Source organism: Polyodon spathula, chromosome 1 (assembly GCF_017654505.1).
Source record: "Polyodon spathula isolate WHYD16114869_AA chromosome 1, ASM1765450v1, whole genome shotgun sequence".
NCBI classification, from domain to species: domain Eukaryota; kingdom Metazoa; phylum Chordata; class Actinopteri; order Acipenseriformes; family Polyodontidae; genus Polyodon; species Polyodon spathula.
In genome coordinates this window covers 23,421,475-23,438,800 of record NC_054534.1, presented here as the reverse complement: position 1 = coordinate 23,438,800, position 17,326 = coordinate 23,421,475, and the positions used below count along the sequence as shown (strand labels likewise).

Sequence of the window (17,326 nt, the reverse complement as noted above, 5' to 3'; positions counted from 1 at the left end):
ATGTTTAAAAAAACAAAAACAAATTGCATTGCATTCCCTAATTGCAGGTTTTTTATTTCCTCCAAGTGTGCATGTGTATTGTTTTACTTCCGGTTTGTTAGCAGACTTTCCTACCTTGTTTCCTATTTACAAAAGCCGGACTTCTTTCTTTGGGAGTCACATTGTTCTTGTTATATCTTAGCAGATGTTTCCTAAAAGTGCTTGCAGCATTATTTTCACACCACATTGTGATCAAAACATGAATCCTGCAACCAAACAGCTCTAAAAATACAATACAGATAAGACTAAATGAAGACAAAGACACACTGAAAAGTTTCTCTAAGAGTTTTAGAAGTTTAGTGTTCCTCAACAGATAATAGTTCTCTCATCAACAAAAAAAAGATGTAGAATGTAGAATGACTGGGTGCAGCACTGGCTCTTTATCTGCATTGGAGTCACCGTTGTAAAAACCTGTCAATCTTGAGAAGCCACCATAAAATAATCCTATTAACCCAATCAGCTAAATAAAAAAAATTAAAGTAGAAAATATCACACTTACCAGTGCAGATTCTCATTTTGAGTGTATGAGTGGCAGTGGTGCTGGAAAGATATAGGAAGAGTGTTTATCATAGTTAAAAATGTGTACCAATAGACTTTTTTTTTTTTTTTTTTTTACATTAGGACGTCTTTTTGGTTTAAAAGGTAATCACAATACCAGTAGTCCTAAATACAGTGTCCCATAATCATGTTCAATTTTGCATCAGTTTATTCCTCACACCTTAAAACTTGCTTCCAAAACCTGCATCAACCAAACACACCTGCAGCAGTTGTTTTTAAACTGACAACACTTAGAATATTGCGCTCATTTTATGTCACTGTATTACAAAAACCACACTGCAGCTTTGCAGAGTGCTCAAAGAGTCAAAGAAGCAACAATTCCAGGTTTAGCAGGTATGAGTTATATAGACAGATGGAGGGAACTTAAACTTCTAGGCTTGTTCAAAGAAGGGTTAGGGGATATTTGTCTACACAGTCACCGTTTAGGTGAGCAGTTCTCAAGATACAACTAAAATCATGTGCAATTCACAATAAAAAATAAAACATAAAAAATTCAGCAGCAGTGACACACAGATATTTTAAGATTGGTTAGGTTTACTCAATGCTGTATCTTTATGGTTGAAAATGTAACCTTTTTATAAAATCACATGAGCAAACCAAAAAAAAAAAGGTTTACAACGCTAGACCTAGGTTCTCCAGAATTATATCTTTGTCTGTCAAATATTCTTCATCGTTCTGTCTTTGAGCTTCATTAGGTAAAACCAACTTGTGAAACCATGCAACAAACTTCCTTGCTTGAGTCAGCAAAGAATGTACAGTACTGTAATACCCCTACAAAATATCAGGATATATATTAAATTCTAGCACTATAATATCCCATTGCTACCAACTCCACTGAGAAATGTAATTAATATACTAAAAAAAGTAAGATTGTAATCTATGTGATTTCTGAGAATTGATAAATTAGGGTTTTGTTTTTCTTTTAAAATACAAAGTTTACACTTTTCAAGTTGTTTTCACAAAGAAACCCCTGAACAAAATACAGTAAAATACAGAACATATGCATAGTCGGATACACAAACCACACAGGTGGGAATATGCATGGCTTTAAAACTTTCATTCAAAACCTAGTCCTTCCAGTTCGTGAATGTAGCTAACAAAACACGTTTAATAAGTTAGTTATTCAGATAACACATTTAAAATGGCATAGCAAAACCGAGTCGTTCATGGCATAGACACATTACAGCGTTTATTTCTAAGGAGTAACATTACTACAGTCTTGCACCGTACGAAAACTGGCAATATAACAATCCACTTCAACCCACACCTCACCTTATCAGTATTATTATCTCTGGTGGCGGCCAGCTTGTAACGTTCCCGTGATGCTCAGCGACGAAGCAAACTTGAGCGGAGTCACGTGATATTATCGGTCCAATCAGATGGCAGTCCTCCTTGTTCAAGATGCTGTTCCACTTTACTTTTGAAACCGTGTCAGTTAGAAACACGGCAGAGGCAAACAGACAGACAGAGAACATTTTTTAATTTTTTTTTTTTTTTTCACGCATTGTTTCCAAACACAGCGTGTTCCAATTTAAAGTTGTCATCCATAAGACATGGCTCATAAACAGATCTACTATTCTGATAAATATGCCGACGAGCACTACGAATACAGGTAAGCTTGTGTTTATAGTAATCTGGCACTTTTTTAAAAAGTGCTTGTAAGCAACGGAAATGAACGGGAGAATGTATTAGTAAAATATATTATTTATTAGAAATCTTAACCGGGTTTATTTGTGTATAAGTATGGTGCAGTGTGTTTGTATTAAACAATGCCAGTAATGCAAAACTTTTGAAACTGTTATTTGGCAATATATAAAACAATATAAGTGTTTGGTATTGTTATTATTATTTAGTCCGCTTATGTCGCTAGCAAAAACAAATATAAATAGTTACAATAGGTAACACTGTAAAACCTTTGGCGATTATAGAACCGGTTCAAAAAAGACTGTTCCGTCCGCCATGCTGTACAGCTATGATGAGTAGCACGCTTTTTGTTTGTTTCTTGAACCGGGAGATACAGATTGGTAAACACGGCAAGAACGATTGTGGATGGTGCTGTAAACAACCTTTACAAGTTATGTTTCTTTAATGTTGGTGACTGTTTTGTGTCGTTCGTATTTCTTGCAAATTAAGCCATCCTAGAATTCTGGAAAACTCAGGTTGTCAGAAGCACGGCGTTACCCTGGTTGGAGGAACTTTGTTGACGCTAAGTTTTTTTTTTTTTTTTTTTTTTTTTTTAGTGAGCACTACTGTAGATACACAGTGGGTTATTAAATTGCGTATTGTACCCTTCTGACACATTACAGTATAGCACTGAAAGGCGAAGCAGACACAATTGTTAAAAACGCCAAACATGCTGTTCATACTTTAGTTTAAATAGGCCCCTGACATTCCAGAGTAATTCTATGGCGTCCATTACATGTATTATATAAAAAGCTGCATCTGCCCGTCAAGATCGCTAGGGTAGCCCTCAAGAACAATTTAAACATCTTGCAGACTTGTCACACGATTGATATTGTTATGCCAGCCTACTTGTGAGTGTGTTAACATCTGTGTTTATTCGCTGAACGAGCCGTTTAAAGTTGTCACGGGGGCTGTTCATAAGTGCATTGAGCTACTATAATTTCTTTACGTTTACAGTATATAGTATGTAGTTTACAATAAGGGGTTCTTAAAAGTAGTGCAGGACCATGTAGAGAGGTTGAAATGTACAGGAAGTTCTTGCCTACAACACTTGGATCAGTTATTTTCATAGATGGCATTTGAAAGGGTCAGTTAAATGTCTGCTTTGTTCATATTTTCTAATGTTAACAAAAAAAAAAAAGTTTGCCACTGTCACCTTTCTTTGAGTAGAATGAGCAGTAGAGCCTTGTCTGGCTAGATTGGCCTACATGTTTACTTTTATTTTTAAACTTTTAAAAAGAGACTTAAGAATCCTCAAAGGAAGATCATTTGAAAGAAGACTATTTGAAGAGATTGTAGAAGTGACATTATAACACCTCTCTTTAAATTTACAGGCATGTTATGTTGCCAAAGGAACTTGCGAAACAAGTACCAAAAACCCATCTAATGTCAGAAGAAGAATGGAGGCGACTGGGTGTACAGCAGAGTCTTGGATGGATTCACTACATGATGCACGAGCCAGGTACAACCAGAACTTTCCAAAATGATCTGTACAGACTAGTTCAAAGTTCTGAAGTTAAAAATAGTGTTTATAAGAAATGTGCTCATAAAATGTGCTGGATGTGAAAGACATCAATTATATTTCACTGTAGGTGCTAGACTTAATAATGTGTATGTGTTTGTTTTGTTTTTTTTCCCTATCCTCTAAGAACTAGGCTGAGACTGCCAGAATACTTTTTTAAATGTTAAGTTTCATGTGTATTTCTAGGCTAATGTGAAGCAGCACTTTGACTCAATTTGTCACTGTCTAATAAACTTTAAAGAAGCTGCTTGCTACATTTTTAGGGAAGGTTGTGGTAAGGACAATGTAGAAGATAAATAGGGTTCTGCAAACATTCAAGTTAAAATCCAACAGTCACAGCTTCCTAGAACTAGGGCTGCAGTGAAGGGTACATTTTAACCTTCTGTGGTACTAATTTGCATAATGTACTGGCGACGTCACCATAGTTACTCGTTTATTTGATTGAAAATCCTATTTTACATGTAATCCATATAATGGAATAAAAATTCACATGCAGTTTATGTTATATAGAACAGTAATCATGTCTTTATAATAAAAATACACGTTGTTTATGTACACGTAATTGATGCTGCTTGCGATATATACAATAAGCATTGCAGCAGCACTTTATTGCAGCCAATTAATAGAACTGCAGCAGACTTGGAGAAAGCAAAGCTTTATTTAACAGTCACTGTCACACTTTGCTGCTACTACGATAACTAATTATTATTATTATTATTATTATTATTATTATTATTATCATCATGTGAACTTCCACTTGTCAAGTGACCCTATATTCTATATCTATGGTTGTCAGTAGGTAGACGCAGTCTGAGTCATAGGATGACATACTCCCTAGCAACGCGTGGACGCCATTCCACGGAGGGTAAAATAGATTTTTGCCATATTGTTATCGTTTATGCTGACTGAGAAACCTGTTTTACGTTTCAAAACATTAAAATTGCCTACGATTAAGTGGATATAATTGTACTGTTTTTATTGTTTCAAAAATAGCATAAATATTAGGTTTACTAAACATTTTTTAATTCACGTCTCGCTTTGTTCTTTTCTCAGTCGTAGCCTACTGCATTGTGGTAGTTTCTGCATGTGAGTAGTATTGTGTTATTTATAATTAAAAATCATATAGGCTACTTCTTGATTACTAAAAAAGTTATACTAACAACGTGCATCATGTCACATTTTAAATATTCCAATAAACTTTTTACTGTGATCATCTAATTGTGGAGTTTTGCTTTTGTTGTTGCTCCAGTACATATGGTTGTTGCATCATTAAGACGTAACTTACAGTTGATCACACGTGTGCTTGCAAGAATATGTGGAAATCACGTTACATTAATATTAATGTATACTAATAGCTGTCTATTGGCACAATTTTGCTTTACCGTTTTGTAGTGGAAAGAAAACCACGTCAGTCAAACTAATGTAACGGGTTATGCAGTATATGAATATATCTGCAAACCTATTCAAAATTTATTAAATGGGAATCGGAGCTATAGTGCAAATATAATATTTGTGTATTGTAAATGGTAGGGTCTGGCATTATATGGCAAATCTGCATGTTTTCTGATAAAATACACGGTGTGGGATGTTACAGAGCTGTGTATCAGGGGTGCATCCAGGATCTAGTCTCATCTTCAGTGAAGTTCAAATTCTCTGTGTCGCTTACATTACACATACCAAACTAAAACATGCTGTCACAACCAACTCACTGAAGAGTATTAAGAGCTGAAACAAGTATTTTAAGCAAACCAAATTCTCACATAAAGGAATAAACAGTGTTTCACAGGATTATTATTATTTTTTGGCCATTATGCAAAGAAAACATAGCATAGCGGCCTGATTGCAGCATCATTTTTCCAAGTAGCAACATAACGGCCCGTTACGCTCAACAGCGCTGGTGAAAACCCTGGACGGTGCTCAGTTTTCTAAATTTAAAATGATTAGTGTTGGTGTATGTTTTGTGTGTTTCAAACACATGCTACTATAGCATTTCTCTTACTCTGTCTTGTACACTAGGCATTCAGTATATATTTTACTGAAGCACTACAACAACTATGCTTTGGCACAATATACCCTGCTCCAGTAGTGCCTAATAGAGTTGCCATGTATAACGATTTGGTAGTGGATTTTAGTACAACTTTTGTTTATATAATATGCATTATACAAATCAAAAGATTGAAATTTGCATGTGATTTTATAGTATTCACACATTGTCAAACAGTAACAGTGGGGAAACAAACTTCTAGTGCATGCCACCTGACAAACTGTCGAATGTTTAGAACTAAGTTTGTATTCCTGGCTAGCGAACAAACTTCTAACCTTTGAACACAGCCCTGCCTAGAACTGTTTATTAGTTTAACACTTGCATCCAATTGGGGCAACCCAGGAATGCAAGTTCAAGTCTTAAGTCAGTCTTAAACCCTAAGTCAGATGTTACATTGTAACTCAGGCGTATTCATGTTAAGATTTGCATATCAGATGTAAGGACCCTAATTAATCCTACATTGCTTGTAATAAAATGCTTATTGTAGTTATGAATTTTGCTGTTTTAAATTGTTGCCTTGTTTTCCGCTAATTCCAGAGTTCTAATGTTGTAGACTGAAATAAAATAGATGTAGCAAGATGTGCTAAAAGGATGCCAAACTTTTGGTGACTTTGAAATTAGAAAGCTAATTGAACTGTATGATAAATATAAAGCTGTGTTAGGAAGAATAATGCAGTGATCAATAAAAAAATACAAAAAAGATACTTGGAAAGAAATTGCAAACTGTGCTAAAGAGTAAGCAGTGGAGTTTTGAAAAATATAACTTGTGGGCAATAATCCTTACACTGTCGGTGCAATTGAGCGGACATTTTGAAAAGAGCTTTGAAACAGACTTTAAAGTTGTCAGGATTCAACGAGAAGAATTATTACAGGTACGTTATTTAAACGATTGTAGCAACACATGGGGATGTGTAACGCACTATTTTTTGGAACCCCACTACTTAATCTTTTAATGAATGCCAGTAATTTCATAGACTTCCCGGTTCCTATTTTTTAGCTTCTGAATTTACAGCTACAGACCCGTCCTCCTTTACCTGGGCTTGCTTGCAAGGCTAGCTCGGTGCTGTCTTTAATTGTAACAAACTCCGTGGATGCAGAGAGCTGTGTCTAACAGACAGGAATTTACTCTGCAGTGACAGGGAATGAAGAAAAACACAGCTGCAGCAAGCTCCACGCTCGCATTCAACCCTCAAGTATAGAGTGTGACCTGTTAATGCTTAATATTTCAGAATATTTTAACTATATGTACTTTGTTACACCACCTTGAAATTTTAAATGGATTTAAAAAGCTGAAACTGAAAAATGTTATGAATTTGGTAGGGCCCTACTTTAATACTTATTACAAGAACATCTCAAAGCACTTCACGATAGGGCCAACATGAATAAGGTATGGCACGTGTGTATAAATATTATTGGTGAGAATGGAAAATGTTTGAGTACAACTATTGTGTAATCATTAGCTGTATGGGACAATATTTCAGTTTTTCACTTCTAAAAGTTTTGATATTGCCTACACTGTTAATGTTCCTTTGAGACCGCAGTCAGTGATCTGCATATCAGTCTTAAGGTCTCCACACACCATACGCGATACGACAAGCGAACATGTCGTATCGCACACCACGACAAAATATATATGTTTTTAATACTAGACGTTCACGTTGCCTTTTATTGTGTTGTGGTCTGTTTTTGACATATACATGAATTTTAAAGAGGGAATGGATTACTAACAGTAAATGGATCTCTCCAAAACTATCAATATATAATATTTATATATAAATATAATTTATATACTCAGATTTCATTTTGGAATTTACTAATTTCATTATTTGTTTTTACTTTTCTTTTTCAGAACCACACATTCTTTTATTCAGAAGACCTCTTCCAAAAAATTGAGTGACGTTCTGGAATCCTCATTTCAATCTTTTGGGACATTGTATATAATGTGGTATTCAGTGAATACTTGGGAGTGCACAAATTAATCAACCCGTGTGCATGGGCTGTATTCTTCACAGCAACAGAGCTTGGTTTAATACAGAGGAGTTTGGCAATGTGTTCTGTTTGTGTGTGAGGGGAAGAAACTAACCATTAAATACACAAAACATCAGATGTCAGATTTGTGTTACCATGTGTCTTCAATGGCTTATTTTGTAAAACTTGTTTAAACAGCTTTATATATAATTTGTTTTCAATAAAATTATTGTTGCATGTACATTCATGTTTGATAATGTACCATTGCTGAGTGTATTTAATGGCAATGTGTAAAACTAGGTTGTATAGCTAGAAGAAACATTTGACTATCTTACAAAATATGTTTAACCACTTCTCCATTTCTGTCCATTGTCATTTTCTTTTCACAGTCAGTTTTCAGGTAAACTGTTACAGCTGTTAATAGTAACACGGTGCTCGTCGATTCAAATTACTTAGGGTAGTACACAGGCTTAATTGTTTTTTTTCTGTTTTCTTTTTTTACCTTTTGAGATGTCAGAAGATACCCCCCACCACACACACTTCCACTCTTATCCAATTCTTTGAATAATCTATTACAATAAAATACATTGATTTAGCCACTTTTTTTTTTTTTTTAAACAAAGCAAAAACAAACAAAAAAATTGTAGTGGGTTATGTTTATGGGAGGGTTGTTTTACAATTGTCAAAGTGATTCTGAGCCAAGATTCAGTAACCATATTCTCTCAAACAAATTGATTAGAACAAACAAAGTTAATTATCTTCCTTGCAAACCTTTAGCCTAAAAGCTAAAAACAAAATGTCTGTTTTGGTGAAACTAAGTACAAATATACTGGTTAAATAAACGTTATACACATACAGTACGGTGCACATTGTAGGCTATTTGTTTTGGAATATTCTACTTTTTAAAATGTCCAAATACATAAACTTTTATGAGAGAATTTACTTAGAGGCGTAAAGATGTCTTTAATTCGCTCTCTTTGCCTATACCCAGCAAACTAAACAAAACTGACAAAGAAAGTGCCACATGTTTTATTTTAAACAACACAATTGCCGGATATTTGGGGTAATTGTGGGGGGATTATGATGGTGTGTGTGGGGGGGGGGGGGGGGGTGTTAACATTGGGTTTTATATCTATATATACATACATACACACACACACACACACATAGTGCCTACAGAATGTCAACACCCTCTTTAAAAATGTACACCTTTTGTTGCCTTATAGCCTGGAATTAAGTTTTTCTTTTTTTTTCATTTATTATTAACTGGCAGGATGTCTGGAAAAAGCTTATACCAACAGATGACACATACATATATACATACACACACACACACACAGTGCCTATAAAAAGTCTACACCACCATTCAAAATTGTCACCTTTTGTTTGTTTATAGCCTGGAATTAAAATGCATTAAATTAATTTTTTTTTTTTTTTTTTTTTTTTTTTTTTTTTTTTTTCTACACAACCTACCCCACAACTTCCAAATGGAAAAAAATATTCTAGAAATGTTAAATTAAAAATTGAAATAACTTGGTTGGATAAGTGGCTACCCACCTTGTAAAAGTAAACTTAAATTAGCTCAAGTATAACCAATTGACATAAAAAATAACACACCAAGTTAAGTGGTCTCCACCTGTGTTAAATTCTAGCGGTTTCTGTAGGTTACCTCTGCTGGGTAGTGCATTTCAAAGCAAAGACTCAACTATGAGCACCAAGGCACTTTCAAAAGAAATCTGGGACAAAGTTGTTGAAAGGCACAGATTGGGATGGGTATAAAGAAATATCAAAGAGTGCCTTTTAATTAAATCAGAAGTCGAAATGTTTGTTGATTTTATTTAGCTAATTTCTGGTTGTTTTATTACTTCTGCTTTGAATGATCACATTTACCATTAATTAAAGATTAAAATGATTTGGGCATTGATATTTTGGTCGCTGGATATAGGGCATTAAGTGGCTATTTCACAGCCTACCTCTGTAAAGTGTTCTGTGATGGTGGTTCACTATGTAAGGTGCTAATATAAAAATAAATAAATATATTATTATTATTAGAAGCTGCTATTATAGTATCCAAAAGTTTATGAAACACAGGATGTTTTCTCCCAGTGTTACAGATGTTATTATTATTATTGTTATTATTAGCAGCAACTATTATAGAATCAAAAAGTTTATGAAACAGGATGTTTTCTTATTATTATTATTATTATTATTATTAATAATAATAATAATTTCAAGATATAATGCTTATTTTTTATGTTTAAGTTAATACGTTCTATGAAGGTTGTGTATAATTTTATGTGAAGTGATGTTATTTCGCTTCGTAGTCCCCGACTCCAACAGCGTGATATTACTGAACATTTCTTAATATATAATACATTTCTAAAGCTAAAGTTAGAGATGATACTTGCATTATACATTCACCATTGCAACTTGCGAGTTAACGTTATGTAACTACTGTGTCAAGGGCACCTGAACCTTTGTAGAAATGGAGGGCCAAGACCAAAGTGTGTTTGTGTGTGTGGGGTGGGGTGGGGATATTAACATGCTACTTGCAACTGTAATTTAACATATAACTATAGTATGAACAACAAAAACAACAATTATATATATATATATATATATATATATATATATATATATATATATATATATATATATATTTACTTCTGCACTTGCATTGCATCATTTTACTGAGTGTCTCCATTATTAATACTACAGAAACATCCTTTTACAGTTTATTGTGTTACAACATGAAATCAAAATGGATTTAATTAGGAGTTTTTGCCACTGATCAATACAAAAAAAAGTATAATGTCAGAGTGAAAAATAAAATCTACAAATTGTTCTAAATGAATTACAAATGTAAAACAGAAAATAATTGACTGCATAAGTAAGTATTCACCCCCTTTGCTACGACATACCTAAATAAGCTTTGGTGCAACCAACTGTCTTTAGAAGTCACATGGAATGGAGTCCACCTGTGCAATTAAGGTGTTTCACATGATTTCAGGTTAAATACACCTGCCTCTGGGAGGTCCCACAGTTGGTTAGTACATTTCCTAACAAAAAGGCATCATGAAGTCGAAGGAACATTCAAAGCAAATTTCCAAGGCATTGAATATCCCCTGGAGCACAGTAAAGTCCATTATTAAGAAATGGAGCGAATATGGCACAACTGTGAATCCGTCTAGAACAGTCCATCTTCAAAAACTGAGTATCCCGGCGAGAAGGGCACTAGTCAGGGAGGCCACCAAGAGGCCTATGGCAACTCTAAAGGAGTTACAGTCTTCCATGGCTGAGCTGGGAGACACTGCATACAGCAACAATACCCAGGTGATTCACAAAACTGGCCTTTATGGGAGAGTGGTGAAAAGAAAGCCACTGTTGAAAAAAACTTGCATCAAATCTCGGATAGAGTTTGCCAGAAAGCATGTGGACCAAGTGGAAGCAGATTCTATGGTCTGATGAAACCAAAATAAAACTTTTTGGCCTCAACGCTAAGCGTTATGTTTGGCGTAAGCCTAACACCGCACATCATCCTGACAATACCATCCCTACCATGAAGCTTGGTGGTGACAGCATCATGCTGTGGGGATGCTTCTCTGCGTCTGGGCCTGGATGCAGCAAAGTACAGAGAAATCCTTGAGGAAAACCTGCTGAAGTCTGTAAGAGACCTGGGACCTGGGAGAAGATTAATCTTCCAGCAGGACAATGACCCCAAACATACAGCCAAAGCCACACTGGACTGGCTTAAAAACAAAAAGGTCAATGTCCTGGAGTGGTCCAGTCAAAGCCCGGACCTCAATCTAATTGAGAATATGTGGAAAGAGTTTAAAATTGCTGTTCACCAAAGGCCCCCATCCAACTTGACGGAGCTTGATTTTGCAAAGAAGAATGGGCAAAAATTGCAGTGTCCAGATGTGCAAAGCTGGTACAGATTTATCCAAATAGACTCATGAATGTAATTGTTGCCAAAGGTGCCTCTACCAAATATTGACTCAAGGGGGTGATTACTTATGCAATCAATTATTTTCTGTTTTGTATTTGTAATTACTTAAGAACAATTTGTAGATTTTATTTTTCACTTTGACATTGTGGACTTGTTCTGTGTTGATCAGGGGCAAAAACTCCTAATTAAATCAATTTTGATTCCAGGTTGTAACACAAAAAAATGTGGAAAAGTCCAAGGGGGGTGAATACTTTTGAGAGCCACTGTATATAAACCTTGACACCAAGAGTGCCAAATGCAGTCCAATTCAGTTTTGAAACGGCCAAGAAAACATACCCCTCAAAATTGAGTTTATACAAATCTCTGTCAGAAACTCTATAATGCACCGTATTTAACAACTGTAAAACTAAATTATAAATATTCTAGCAAAAAGCGTCAGAAAAATAAATACATAATCACCATCAACGGGCTGCAGCAGATAAGCAAAACGTTACATATTAAGAAGAAGAAAAAAAAAACGTAATGCAATTTTATTTTTTAACTCGTTAAATACCTCTTACTTTTTCAGATGTTTCCAAAGCACTGACTACGCCTGTCACTGTCGAAGCAAAAGTTCCGTAAAACATTTTTAGATCCACAGAATCCGTCAGATGTTTATGAATGTGAAGGAAGAGCAGGTGGTTCAGACGATCTTCAGTCATGGATGATCGCAGGAACGTTTTCATCCGTCGGAGTCACGAAAAGCTGCGCTCAGCAGTAGCATTATTAGACATTGGGATAGTAAGGTACATTCTTAAAAGGATATCAACTTGTGAAAAACAGAGCGCTCATGTCTGGTCTTTCTGTCAAGATTTCCATTATGGTGGCAATTTTTGTGATGTTTGTGATACACATCGTTGACGCGTTATTGTGAGTTTTCAAAAGATCTGGCAGCATTGCAAACTGTATTAAATGTCTCGATTGCAATGTCACCGGAGTATGTACTCACAATCTTTTCTGGTATTTGACTAACTGACTGACCATTAATCGCAGTTATGAACAGTTTTCCAATGCTGCAAAAGTGGGCTGGTCAAATCTAAGGTTCAGTTCAGTGGTGAGCAAGTCAATCAGCTGAAAACAATGCTTCTAAAATAGTCCGCCGAGTTGTCCATTGGTGAGGCTCAATTCCATCATCATAGCGACGTGACGCTCTTCAACTTTTTGGTTAACGTCTTTGTTTCGTTTAGTTACGTCTGAGCTCTGGCCCTGGAGGACCGATGCACCATGTTAAGTCTGTCCTCATACTATCCATATCCAATCCGCAACGTACTAAATGCCCTTTATTATCTGCGTCTGTTTTGGGGCAGTCCTCCCAGTAGTACTCAAAGAAATGAAAGAAGTAATTTACAAACCGCTAACCAAGATCATGCAGCAGTCTCTTGACACAGGGGTGGTACCGACAGACTGGAAAATTGCAAACGTAATACCGATCCACAAAAAGGGAAACAAAACTGAACCAGGTAACTACAGACCAGTAAGCCTGACTTCTATTATATGCAAACTTATGGAAACTATAATAAGATCCAAAATGGAAAATTACCTATATGGTAACAGGGTACTGGGAGACAGTCAACATGGTTTTAGGAAAGGGAGATCGTGCCTAACTAACTTGCTTGATTTTTTTGAGGATGCAACATCGATAATGGATAATTGCAAAGCATATGACATGGTTTATTTAGATTTCCAGAAAGCTTTTGACAAAGTCCCGCACAAAAGATTAATTCTCAAACTGAACGCAGTTGGGATTCAAGGAAACACATGTACATGGATTAGGGAGTGGTTAACATGTAGAAAACAGAAAGTACTGATTAGAGGAAAAACCTCAGAATGGAGTGTGGTAACCAGCGGTGTACCACAGGGATCAGTATTAGGTCCTCTGCTATTCCTAATCTACATTAATGATTTAGATTCTGGTATAGTAAGCAAACTTGTTAAATTTGCAGACGACACAAAAGTAGGAGGAGTGGCAAACACTGTTGCAGCAGCAAAGGTCATTCAAAATGATCTAGACAAGATTCAGAACTGGGCAGACACATGGCAAATGACATTTAATAGAGAAAAGTGTAAGGTACTGCACGCAGGAAATAAAAATGTACATTATAAATATCATATGGGAGATATTGAAATTGGAGAAGGAATCTATGAAAAAGACCTAGGAGTTTTTGTTGACTCAGAAATGTCTTCATCTAGACAATGTGGGGAAGCTATAAAAAAAGGCTAACAAGATGCTCGGATACATTGTGAAAAGTGTTGAATTTAAATCAAGGGAAGTAATGTTAAAACTGTACAATGCACTAGTAAGACCTCATCTTGAATATTGTGTTCAGTTCTGGTCACCTCGCTATAAAAAAGATATTGCTGCTCTAGAAAGAGTGCAAAGAAGAGCGACCAGAATTATTCCAGGCTTAAAAGGCATGTCATATGCAGACAGGCTAAAAGAATTGAATCTGTTCAGTCTTGAACAAAGAAGACTAAGTGGCGACCTAATTCAAGCATTCAAAATTCTAAAAGGTATTGACAGTGTCGACCCAAGGGACTTTTTCAGCCTGAAAAAAGAAACAAGGACCAGGGGTCACAAATGGAGTTTAGAAAAAGGGGCATTCAGAACAGAAAATAGGAGACACTTTTTTACACAGAGAATTGTGAGGGTCTGGAATCAACTCCCCAGTAATGTTGTTGAAGCTGACACCCTGGGATCCTTCAAGAAGCTGCTTGATGAGATTTTGGGATCAATAAGCTACTAACAACCAAACGAGCAAGATGGGCCGAATGGCCTCCTCTCGTTTGTAAACTTTCTTATGTTCTTATGACTAACTTTCGGGAGTTATTTTCTTCGTCTATTTGACCTCGGACAGCGACACCCTGTCTTAAATTGCAAACAGCGCAGTTGTTCTAACAGACATCGCTTGTTCTTTTCCTGAACAGTAATCTTTTGACTGACGAGCTGTGCATTCACAGGCACTTGTTTCAAATAATCATTGAGCTTTAGCAAACACTCCCTGTGAAAATATGAATTTTCATATGAATCCAAATTTGAAGGACAATTCTTCCAGTTATTTGATCTGACTTTAATAAATCCTTAATCGCCACACTTTGAAAAGGTAACACGTTGTTTAGCTACAGCAAATCGACAAATTGCGCAATAAGCTACCATTCGAATTTTACATAAAACAAGCCACTGCCTATTTTTATACCATTCAATATTAAAATGTCTTTCTCGAGCCTTTTCTCCTTTTCCATACACTCTTGCTGTATCTTTCTTAGGTACTATTAGTTGAATGCCTTTACCGGAGTCGTTGATACAGCAGCACGCTGAATTACATTCATACATTGGTCTGGTTATGCTTGATTCTGTCTCAATGTCACATGCTGAAGCTGAAGACTTTAAACAGCAGCAGCCCGTGTCAGATTCGGAGCTCGCATTACTTACTGCTGACGATGGAGATTTACCCTAAAAAATCAACTTAGCATATATCAGCTTTTTTTAACTGGGGTTCCGAAGTTTTTCTCGCTTTTTGTTCAGGATTGCTTGTCTTACTCTAACAGTCATACAGATTTGTAGGTCTAACACACTTTTCAATGAGTGACGTTTTACGCTGTGTGCAAAGCACCAGGAAACGTCAGACCTCACGTGAACTTTACCTACCGGGATCCTTTGCGTCAGTGTTGCCAGGTCCGCGGTTTTCCCGCGGAATTGGGCTACTTTAAAAAGATAGCCGCGGGAAATATTTAGGTGTAGCTGGTTGCTACTCTTTGGTCTACTTTCAAGAGGTCTCGTGGTTTTTGGGGCTAGTTTTATATATATATATATATATATATATATATATATATATATATATATATATATATATATATATATATATATATATATATATTTGCAGCCTACCCGCTGCAGTGCAGACAAACAAGGTAAAACTGTTTCCCTATAAAAAAACATGTTGTGCAAGACCATGCGAGTGTACAAGAGAGGCACGACTGTGTTAATTGACAGTGAAAAAACAGCCATAGTAAGAAACGGTAGAAATATCCAAACCGCTAAAAAGCGTGACATCGTTTGCCGGGATTGTTAGCTTGCCAGCCGGTGATTCTCACAGCATTGCAACAGCGTTATTCAAATTCTTAAAGAAAACCAACTGAAAGTGTAAAGATGCATTGGTCTGGCAACAGACGGTTGCAGTACAATGTGTGGGAAAAATAATTCGGTACTAACAAAGGTAAGAGGTGAATCCAAAAACTGTGTACATTAAGTGCGTTTGTCATTCACTGCAGGTCAGTGCATCTAAAGCAATGGACGTACTTTCTCGAAACATTGAGTACATGGTATTACAGACATACTCGTGGTTTTCCCAAAGCACTCCGCGTCAAAATAAGTACCGCGATCTCTGCCACAGTTAATGTTGGTGAAGCCCAGCTAAAGATTTTACAGCTAGCTGACACATGATGGCTCGGAATTAGCCAGTGTGTTGATCGAGTGCTTTCTCAGTACGAAGAGCTGAAGTTCAATTTACAAAGGACACTGAAAAGAACTACAATGCTGAACTATTGTATCGGATGTATTCAGACCGCTTAAACAGAATGGATCTGTTTTTTCTTCAGCCCGTTGTCAGTGAGGTCAACAGAATAAACAAGCTGTTTCAGCTTGACAGCGCCAATCCAGCAAGACTTCTGGCTGATTTAATGACATTTTACCGCAGTTCGATCCAACGAATCATGAAACCTCACGATTTTCCAACATGGTCTTCTGTAATGGATTTTGACATAACGTCCGACAGAAACAGCTTGCCACTTTCAGCAGTGGACTTCGGGATCAAGTTCCAGTTAGAACTGTCAGAATCAAAGATCGAACCTCAGAAAGCAGAGGATGTCAAACGCAGATGCAGAGATGACATGTTCGAGTTTCTGAAAGAGATAAAACAAAGATTGCCCCCCAATATCCAGCAACTTAAGTCACTTACCGTTCTCAGCCCAGCTGTTGTACTCAGTTCCAAAAAGCCACAGCTGGCAAATTTATCATTTTTGCCACTATACAATGGAGATCTTGGTGAGCTTTAAACAATGTACACTGGGTACACACTGAAGAAGACAGCCAAATTGAATAGATCTGGGTTGAAGTGGCGAAATACACTGATTCAGCTGGTGATAAATATTTCACTGAACTTGGTCTTTTTGCCTTATCTCTTTTAGCCCTACCATTTAGCAATGCATCAGTGGAACGAGCTTTTTTCACAAATGGCCCTAATCAAAACCAAACTACGAAACCGAATACAAGAGAAATTGTTGGAAAACATTCTTAAGGTTATGGCATATATGCAGTGTAATAAGATGTGCTGCAACCAATTTCAGCCGTCCAATACAATGCTGTCACTCTTTACAGGCGGCATCTGTGAAGGAAATAAAGCAGAAGATGGTGCCGACTCAGAGGAGCTTTTTTGAAACTAAAAAAAACAAACAAAAAAAAAACAAAACAACAACAACAAAGTAAAAATGTTTTCTTTTGTACATCCTTTTTTTCTTTGTACATGTT

At 36.2% G+C, this 17,326-nt stretch overlaps 2 protein-coding genes across 3 annotated transcripts in view; one reads left to right on the top strand and one right to left on the bottom strand.

Moving 5' to 3' along the window:
• Nucleotides 1-1,926, bottom strand: part of LOC121315808 (SHC-transforming protein 3-like) — a 54,885-nt gene extending 52,959 nt beyond the window's left edge. The window contains exons 1-2 of one of the 2 annotated variants that reach the window (XM_041250281.1): nt 1,870-1,926; nt 539-579 (exon numbers count right to left, since the gene is read on the bottom strand). The gene's annotated coding sequence lies outside the window, so the exon portion shown is untranslated. Of the gene's footprint in view, nt 1-538; nt 1,110-1,869 lie in introns of those variants that run through there. The other variant, XM_041250288.1, reaches the window with a different exon arrangement.
• Nucleotides 1,927-2,030: 104 nt separating this feature from the next.
• On the top strand, nt 2,031-8,427 carry LOC121315827 (cyclin-dependent kinases regulatory subunit 2). The gene is made up of 3 exons (XM_041250301.1): nt 2,031-2,209; nt 3,615-3,742; nt 7,696-8,427. Exons 1-3 carry the CDS (start codon nt 2,151-2,153, stop codon nt 7,737-7,739), a joined length of 231 nt encoding a protein of 76 aa, XP_041106235.1. The 5' UTR covers nt 2,031-2,150; the 3' UTR covers nt 7,740-8,427.
• The last annotated feature ends 8,899 nt before the right edge of the window (nt 8,428-17,326 follow it).

Excerpts from the sequence above, each read along its gene's own strand:
- LOC121315827 (XM_041250301.1), top strand. The coding sequence starts at position 2,151 with ATGGCTCATAAACAGATCTACTATTCTGATAAATATGCCGACGAGCAC. Across the intron at positions 2,210-3,614 it reads GACGAGCACTACGAATACAG|GCATGTTATGTTGCCAAAGG; the intron begins GTAAGCTTGTGT and ends TTAAATTTACAG. Across the intron at positions 3,743-7,695 it reads CTACATGATGCACGAGCCAG|AACCACACATTCTTTTATTC; the intron begins GTACAACCAGAA and ends TTTCTTTTTCAG.